The sequence below is a fragment of the Apium graveolens genome, chromosome 1 (genome assembly GCF_009905375.1).
Source record: "Apium graveolens cultivar Ventura chromosome 1, ASM990537v1, whole genome shotgun sequence".
Taxonomy (NCBI): domain Eukaryota; kingdom Viridiplantae; phylum Streptophyta; class Magnoliopsida; order Apiales; family Apiaceae; genus Apium; species Apium graveolens.
In genome coordinates this window covers 206,857,166-206,866,293 of record NC_133647.1, presented here as the reverse complement: position 1 = coordinate 206,866,293, position 9,128 = coordinate 206,857,166, and the positions used below count along the sequence as shown (strand labels likewise).

The 9,128-nt window shown below is 35.2% G+C and overlaps 2 protein-coding genes across 2 annotated transcripts; both read left to right on the top strand.

Moving 5' to 3' along the window:
- The first annotated feature begins 3,969 nt into the window (after positions 1–3,969).
- Positions 3,970–5,838, top strand: LOC141718725 (uncharacterized). Its single transcript, XM_074521112.1, has one exon. It carries the CDS (start codon positions 3,970–3,972, stop codon positions 5,836–5,838), a length of 1,869 nt encoding a protein of 622 aa, XP_074377213.1.
- A 332-nt stretch (positions 5,839–6,170) lies between these two features.
- Positions 6,171–8,237, top strand: LOC141718718 (uncharacterized). Its single transcript, XM_074521103.1, has 3 exons — positions 6,171–7,303; positions 7,413–7,518; positions 7,602–8,237. Exons 1-3 carry the CDS (start codon positions 6,171–6,173, stop codon positions 8,235–8,237), a joined length of 1,875 nt encoding a protein of 624 aa, XP_074377204.1.
- The last annotated feature ends 891 nt before the right edge of the window (positions 8,238–9,128 follow it).

Below are 9,128 nucleotides of genomic sequence, written 5' to 3'. Positions count from 1 at the left end.
TTTTAAAATTACCATCTTTGTCTTTCATTGCAAGGACCCAGGCATCCGATCGATCTATCGGTTCTTCTGGATGTTTTTTCAACTGCATGTACGACATGTTTTATTAATGATTCAAAGATACAAATTCATATTGACCACACAAAGTATATAAAAAGACTAAGTAGATTTAGGCTGTCATCACTAACCCATTCCATTTCTAGGTTGGCATAACCTTTTCGAGACATTAGATGATGATACTCATTCATCCGGCTTCTTTTCACCTGTTCTTCATGAATTTTCTGTAGAAAAAAGCACCAACAAGGTTAAAACATCACGCTAAATACCTATCCAATTATTGAAATTGATAAATAAATAAAAATAATAAAAAGTTTACCTTAAAATCATCTCCGAGACGATCAGCAACAAACATCTCCCAGTGCGACTTTTCTATGAACGTGTAGTCAACCGGAGGAAAAGTGAGCTTTTCTGGTTGATTCCGGTGTGGAAGGATGTACTCTGTCGTGAGCCGGGATTTGAACTCTCTCCACTTTTAACAAGCGGATTCCCATACCAGTTTCCTTGCTGTCGGAGGTACAATAAAGGCCATCTACGTACATAAGAAACAAAAAAATTCAAATATGCAAGTTAACGAATGAACAAAATCTAAAGAAAGAAAAGAAAAAAACCAATATCAAAGAGAAAGATAGGCATGTGTGTGTAGACAATTTACTATACCTGCACACAGTCCCAAATTTTATTCTTTGTCTGCTCAGGAACTTGCTTCCAACTATCATGCCAAATGGGGACTTTGGTCCTTGCCAAAACTCCAATGTACGACTGCATCTCTCCAGCTTTATCACCATACAGCTCCCCTTTTGCATTGAAGGTCACAGTAAGCTTTTGATTCATTATCTTCCGTCTCAGAATTCTGTGCATCGTGACACAACCACATTTCAATAGTTTTAGTCCTTCCGGTATTTCTGGATTTTTCTTAGAATCCACTTGCTTTTTCTTAGAATCCACTTGTTTTTTCTTCTTTGACAACTTCTTCTTTAAATTTTCAGATATCGGAATCTTCTAGACAGATATAGGAGAAGAACAAGAGGGGTTAACTTTGTTCAATGATTGTGTTTTCCTTATAGCCTTCACAACTCTCATCGCTGTTCTGTTTGGAGAAGACTTTGCTTTTTTATGAGAAGCTTGTGTCTTCTTCTTTGGAGGAGCCATAATCTGTGTACCACAAACCATTATAAGGAAGGATTTGCCAAGCTAAGAAATTATATGGGTTTTATGAGAAACAAAATCTAACCAGCAAAAAATCTCTAATAATGTGGGTTTTATGAGAAACAAAATCTAATAACTAACCAAGACATCATCAAAGTGAACCATTTAAATCAGTAGCAAGTAACAACAATTAAAAAAATACCAAAGAAACAAGTCATATGAGAGTTTTATAAAAATCCAACAAGAACTACATAACATACGAGGGTTTCATAAGAATCGAACCAAAATATAAAAGAATCATAGCAGAAGAGCATAAGAATCAAAACAAACAAGTAAAAACATTACAAATCAAGAACAAGCAAGAATTGAACATAACCAATAAAGAACAAGCAAGAGCAAACAAGAACTGAACATAACAAGCTTAATCAAGTAACATGCAACAACAAGCAAGAACTGAACAGATTAAAACATGCAAGTACCTTTCTTAGATTTGCTTCGATTAGAAATTGAGAATAGAAAATAGAAGAGAAATAGGAGGGGAATGAAGTGTTATCGGGTAAGAAAAGAGAAATAACAAAGGGGGGAACAAAAGGGGGGAATGAAAATGAAAAGAAGAGCATAAGAATCAAAACAAACAAGTAAAAACATTACAAATCAAGAACAAGTAAGAACTGGACATAACCAATGAAGAACAAGCAAGAGCAAACAAGAACTGAACAGAACAAGCTTAATCAAGTAACATGCAACAACAACCAAGAACTGAACAGATTAAAACATGCAAGTACCTTTCTTAGATTTGCTTCGATTAGAAATTGAGAAAAGAAAATGGAAGAGAAATAAAAGAGGGGAATGAAGTATTATCGGGTAAGAAAAGAGAAATCACAAAGGGGGGAACAAAAGGGGGAATGAAAATGGAAAGAGGGGGAAGTAAAATAATTTTGGGGAATAAACCAACGGCTTGGATTGTTAGTATTTTACCAAACCAACGGTGTATTTTAATTGATTGATGAGTGAATTATTCATAATTTTTAGAAATTAATTGAAAAGAAGAGAATATTAAATATTTTTTAAACAACGGTTACTATTAAATCTATCCTTAATCTACGATTGGGAAAATTTTGAAGTAACATTTTGATTTTTTTTCTAAATAATTTTGATATTAATTAATTCATAATTTTGAATTTTCTCAGTTGTGTATCTCGTGTCGTGTACCTTATTGTGTCGTCCTTATCATGTCGTGTACTCAAAATCCAAACTCAAATACTAAATTATCGTGTTGAGTTAAAAATTGTCGGGTGTAGCTTATATAAACAGCTTTTTAGATATACTTAATTTATACATGACCTCGTTTACTTACTAATTCATTGCCTTTTCCTAATTTTTGGAAAATTACTTTTGGGCATGATACTCAAGAATCCTGGTATGTTATGAAATATTCTCCTGGTATGTTGGCAAAATTTAGGGAATATTTCATAACATACCAGGAATCTTGAGTATCATGCCCGAAGGTAATTTTCCAAAAATTAGAAAAAGGCAATGAATTAGTAAGTAAACGAAGTCATGTATAAATTAAGTGTATCTAAAAAGTTGTTTATATAAGCTACACCCGACAATTTTTAACACACCACGATAATTTAGTATTTGTGTTTGGATTTTGAATACACGACATGATAAGGACGACACAATAATTTACATGTTCTTACAATGGGAAATTGCAAAAATCGTTGTCTTATGTAAGAAAAAATTATTCCACCAAACCCTAAACCCTATAACCCTAGATCAAACAAAAATTAACAAAAATTAAAGGCGAAATATTCAAATTTGTCGATATTAAAATGACTCGTTTCGCTTTTGTAACGGATATAGTGTCTATTTAAAAACTTAACAAATCCCGATTTTTTTATATAGAGTTATCGACTATATAGTTCGAAAGTAACCACTGAATGCACATATAGTATATGATTACAATGTAACAAATTAAAAGAAGACACTTGTAATTTATTTCATAAATAATTAGTGATATTTAAATATATATTTAATAATGTAAGTTTTAACATGTCAATTGTTCCTCTTGTTGCATGTCTTCGAAGCCTACAAAATCATTTATAGTCCTTGTGTTTGTCGAAAAAGTTGATATAATACGACAATGGTTTATTGAAAAAACACTTGTTTGTAGGTGTTACTACAATGATAAATTGTTGAAACCGTTGTCCAAGATTTTAAATAAACTATGCTACAAACCATTGTGTTTACATTTTTTTACAATGCAATATTGTTGAAACGATTGTCCTGAGTTTTAAATAAACCAAGAAACGAAATTCTTTTACTTTAAGAAAATTTCTATTTTTTTCAAAAAAAATATAAGTGGGAACACTGGTGAAAGAGGGGGAAAGTGTAAATAATTTTGACTAGTAATAAAGTAGTTTGACTAGCATTATTATACGTGATCATTGTCTGTCTGAAGTATCTATGTTTTATTATGCCTCTTTTACTGTCTCCTTCATACACCATTTCTTAACCATATATTTGTCTCAGTTCTTTGATGTCTGAAGTAATCCAGGGGAACTTCACTTTGCTGAACTCAGGTAAGTTTCTGCTGAATTCATATCAATTTGGGGATTTGGTGTTTATATCGATTTGAAGAACTTGAAATTAGGGTTCATATCTATTTGGAGAATTTTAATAAGGGTCCATATCGAGTTTTATGGAATATATATGTTTGTGGAATTTGAGCAAAAGAATGGGTTTAAACTTGGTTGAGTAAAAATGGATAGATCTTGGTTGAAAGCAGATAGAAGAACACAAGAATTTAAACTTGGAGTGGATGAATTGTTAAATTTTGCATTTCTGAATGGGTTTAAAGAAAATAAAATTAGTTGTCCATGCTTAAGATGCGCTCATAGTAAATCTTGGAATGCTCAGACTGTTAAGGATCATCTTTATCAATATGGTATTGATCAAACCTATACGTGTTGGATATGGCATGGAGAGTCAAATTATGTACAGAGTCATGTAGTTTCTGAACAGGAATCATCCGTTGATCCTACAAACATGAGAATGGGGCAGGATATTGTCGATGATGAGGATATTTCGTTAAATTCTTCTGATTTTATGAATCATGTTCAAGGTGAAAATGAACCACTTTATCCTGGATGCGAGAGTTTTACAAAAATGAGAGCTTTAGTCAAGTTGTATAATTTAAAAGCAAAACATGGTATTTCTGATAAATGCTTTTCCGATGTCCTTCTTTTGCTTGCATCAATGCTTCCGGAAGGCAACAGTATGCCTTCATCTTTTGGTGAAGCCAAGAAAACTTTATGTACTTTAGGCATGGATTATGAAAAAATACATGTGTGTCCGAATGATTGTCTCTTATACCGCGGTGAGAGGGACGAAGATGAGATGATTTGCCGAATATGTGGGGCATCTAGATGGAAGTTAAACAAGAAAGGAGAAGAATTGGAAGGGATCCCTGCTAAGGTTCTATGGTACTTTCCATTGATACCAAGATTGAGAAATTTGTTCAATACAGCTCAGATTGCGAACGACATGACTTGGCATAAAACCGAGCGACAAAATGATGGTAAAATTAGACATCCGGCTGACTCAAAGACATGGAAGGATGTCGATCAAAGGTGGCCTGAGTTTGCTGCAGAGGCTAGGAACCTTCGGTTAGCTTTATCCTCCGATGGATTTAATCCTTTCCATGGACCAGGAAGTGATCACTCAACATGGCCTGTGTTGCTTTCAATTTACAACCTCCCACCTTGGCTTTGTATGAAGAGAAAGTACATTATGCTAAGTCTATTGATATCCAGACCAAATCAGCCTGGAAATGATATTGATGTATACCTTCAACCACTTATAGAAGATTTACAGAAATTGTGGCATGGGAAACAAGTTTATGATGCATTTAAGAAAGACTCTTTCATACTAAGAGGAAATTTATTGTGGACAATTAGTGATTATCCAGCCTTAGGAAACTTGTCGGGTAACATCATTAAAGGATATAATGCTTGTGTAGTTTGTGTTGATAAAACAAAAGCTACCAGGTTGGCTACTTACAAAAAGACGGTGGTTATGAGACATCGTAGATGGCTGCCCAGAAATCATCCATATCGAAGGCAAAAATCAGCCTTTGATAACACCATGGAGAAGTTATCAGAACCTATTCCTTTAACTGGAGAGGAGGTGTTAGAAAGGGTACTACCACTAGCAGACCATGTTTATGGTAAGACACAAAACCAACCTCGATGGAAAAAAGGGGAACCTCGACCAATTTGGAAAAAGATGTCTATATTTTTTCAGCTTGAGTACTGGAAGTTTTTGCCAGTTCGCCATACCCTCGATGTGATGCATATAGAAAAAAATATATGTGAGGCTTTAACCGGTACATTGCTAAATATTCCCGGGAAGACAAAAGATAGAGAATCTGTTCGTATTGATATGGCTGAAATGGGAATAAGAATGGAGCTGAGACCAAAAAATTCTGGAAAAAAAGAGAAGTTACCGATGGCATCTTGGAACTTATTGCATAAAGAAAAAAAGATTGTCTGCTCGTCCTTGATTGGCATGAAGTTACCTGATGGTTTTTGTTCGAACCTTAAGGGTATAGTATCAATGGACACTCTGTGACTTGTTGGAATGAAATCTCACGACTGTCACACAATGTTGCATCACTTGCTCCCCATCGCACTTCGGTCAGTACTTCAAAAACAAGTCAGGTGCACTATTATCAGGTTTTGCCTTTTTTTCAAGGCAATTTGTAGTAAAGTCATTGAGGTCGATAAATTAGAAAAAATGCAGTCTCAATTGGTGGAGACCTTATGCCAGCTAGAAAAGCACTTCCCCCCTTCCTTGTTTGATGTAATGATCCATCTCTCAGTTCATCTTGTAAGAGAAGTTGAGCTTTGTGGTCCTATCTTCCTACGTTGGATGTATCCTTTCGAGAGAAAAAGACGGTGGTTATGAGACATCGTAGATGGCTGCCCAGAAATCATCCATATCGAAGGCAAAAATCAGCCTTTGATAACACCGTGGAGAAGTTATCAGAACCTATTCCTTTAACTGGAGAGGAGGTGTTAGAAAGGGTACTACCACTAGCAGACCATGTTTATGGTAAGACACAAAACCAACCTCGGTGGAAAAAAGGGGAACCTCGACCAATTTGGAAAAAGATGTCTATATTTTTTCAGCTTGAGTACTGGAAGTTTTTGCCAGTTCGCCATACCCTCGATGTGATGCATATAGAAAAAAATATATGTGAGGCTTTAACCGGTACATTGCTAAATATTCCCGGGAAGACAAAAGATAGAGAATTTGTTCGTATTGATATGGCTGAAATGGGAATAAGAATGGAGCTGAGACCAAAAAATTCTGGAAAAAAAGAGAAGTTACCGATGGCATCTTGGAACTTATTGCATAAAGAAAAAAAGATTGTCTGCTCGTCCTTGATTGGCATGAAGTTACCTGATGGTTTTTGTTCGAACCTTAAGGGTATAGTATCAATGGACACTCTGCGACTTGTTGGAATGAAATCTCATGACTGTCACACAATGTTGCATCACTTGCTCCCCATCGCACTTCGGTCAGTACTTCAAAAACAGGTCAGGTGCACTATTATCAGGTTTTGCCTTTTTTTCAAGGCAATTTGTAGTAAAGTCATTGAGGTCGATAAATTAGAAAAAATGCAGTCTCAATTGGTGGAGACCTTATGCCAGCTAGAAAAGCACTTCCCCCCTTCCTTGTTTGATGTAATGATCCATCTCTCAGTTCATCTTGTAAGAGAAGTTGAGCTTTGTGGTCCTATCTTCCTACGTTGGATGTATCCTTTCGAGAGATATATGAAGACGTTCAAGGGATATGTTCGAAACATGGCTCATCCGGAAGGTTGCATCGCTGAGGCCTATATTGTAGAAGAGGCGGTTGAGTGTTTAGTTAATTTTGAAGAACCAACAGTTGGGTTACCGGGAAGGGATAAGAACAAGGAGAAATACAGACCCTTATCTGGTGCAACAATGATAAAGCCGAGCATCAAGGATTTGCACCAAGCACATCTGTGTCTTCTTCAAAACAGTAATGAATTGACCCCATATTTCAAGTAAGTTTCTTTATTTAGATTTCTGATTTTTCAGTAATAAATACATCTGTTTTTTGTTCCATGATTTTATGATTTTTTTCAACAAAAGCTGAAATTGATTTACTCACAGTGAACATATGGCCTTCTTGGTGGCAAGATATCCATTACATGAAAATGATGAAGAATGGCTTAAGAACAAGCAAAATGAAACATTCCCTAATTGGTTTCAAAAGAAGGTAATAGCTAGACAATATTTTTTTTCTAATTTAAAGAAATCAAGTAAATGTCTAATTGCTTTAGTATTTTATTTTTTGGACAGATTTCGTCAGAATTGCTTGATGTGAAAAGTATGGTATCTAAGGAGGTAATGTGGCTTGCAGAAGGGCCTAACAAGTATGTCCCTACATTCAGTGGCTACAAAGTCAATGGTGTTACCTACAACACAAAAGATCGTGATGATACGCGACAAGTTCAATGCAGCGGTATTTGTGTTCATGCTGATACAATGCTCGTGCAGGATAAGGATAAGAACATTGAGCATATTTTACATACATTTTATGGAGTAATCACAAGTATTTGGGAGTTGGACTATAACCATTTTCGAGTCCCTATCTTTCGGTGCAATTGGGTAGATATGAACAAAGGGGTTAAGATAGATGATTTAGGATACACAGTTGTTAATTTACACAAGTTAGGTTTTCTGAACGACCCTTTTGTGTTAGGTAAACATGTCAAGCAAGTTTGTTACATTGACGACCCTCTTGAAAAATTCTGGTCAGTTGTATTAAAATTACCAAACAAGTTCGATGATCAAAGTGACGATGAAAATGAGGGATCCGTAGAAATTGAACTTGAAAATGAGGTAGATGTCACCATGTTCCCAACTGTTGATGAAGTCGAGGAAGAAAATAGAAGTTACATGCGGGAGGAAGAAGAGATGATTCAACTTCCATAATTATATCAACTGATCAGATGTTGCCTATAAGTGCCTATGTTATCCCCTTTGCTTATAATTTGTACTAAATCAAATTTGGTTGGACAGTTTATTGTAAGATTTGTTTTGGCATTGTTCTTGAAGGATTTGGTTTGATTTTTATCCAAGAATTGTTATATGTAATTTGTACCTTTCAGTTAGGTTGAGAAGTTTTTTGTACATCTAGTTTGACAACTTGTTGGAAGCATTTATTTGACAATGTTCTTAAAGCACTTGGTTTGCTTTTTGTCTAAAGATTTATGTTTTAGGCAATTTTTTTAAAACCCTCTGAAAATTAGACAACGGTTTTTCATAAAAGTTGTTGTAACATATTTTCTAATGCTAGTGATTCAGACAACGAGTAAGACACCATTGTCTGAAACTCTTTTACTCAACAGGGGTGATAAACTATTGTCTATTATGCTTTGTTTCTAACATTGGTTTTTCTGCACTATTGTCTCAAATAAATAACACATTGGTACCGGAAAACCGTTGTCTAAGTTGCACAACAGTCCTTAAAACCCATTGTGTAAAACCATAGAAAGCACACCGGTTTATTGTGACCTAAACAACACTTGTGCCAATAGATGTCACACAATGAGGATAAATACAACCATTGTCTCATTGGAGCACAGGAGCACCATTTAGACAACAATTTCGAATAAGTTGAATCACCATTGTGTGAAACAGAATGATACAAGGCTTTTTGGTCAACTACCAATTAATCGTTGTCTGATTTTTTGAGACAACAGTTTTATTGGCCACCATTGTGTAATAGGTGTTGTCTAATTCAGTTTCTGATGTAGTGAGTGTTCAAACTGGAAACGCAGACACGGAAAACTTCAGCATTTCTGGTGACAACAGTGAACAGCC

What these genes read in the sequence shown, in the direction of transcription:
- LOC141718725 (XM_074521112.1), top strand. Translation starts at nt 3,970, where the DNA reads ATGGATAGATCTTGGTTGAAAGCAGATAGAAGAACACAAGAATTTAAA.
- LOC141718718 (XM_074521103.1), top strand. Translation starts at nt 6,171, where the DNA reads ATGAGACATCGTAGATGGCTGCCCAGAAATCATCCATATCGAAGGCAA. An exon ending in GAATTGACCCCATATTTCAA is followed by an intron (nt 7,304 to 7,412) that starts GTAAGTTTCTTT and finishes ATTTACTCACAG; the next exon opens with TGAACATATGGCCTTCTTGG. An exon ending in CTAATTGGTTTCAAAAGAAG is followed by an intron (nt 7,519 to 7,601) that starts GTAATAGCTAGA and finishes TTTTTTGGACAG; the next exon opens with ATTTCGTCAGAATTGCTTGA.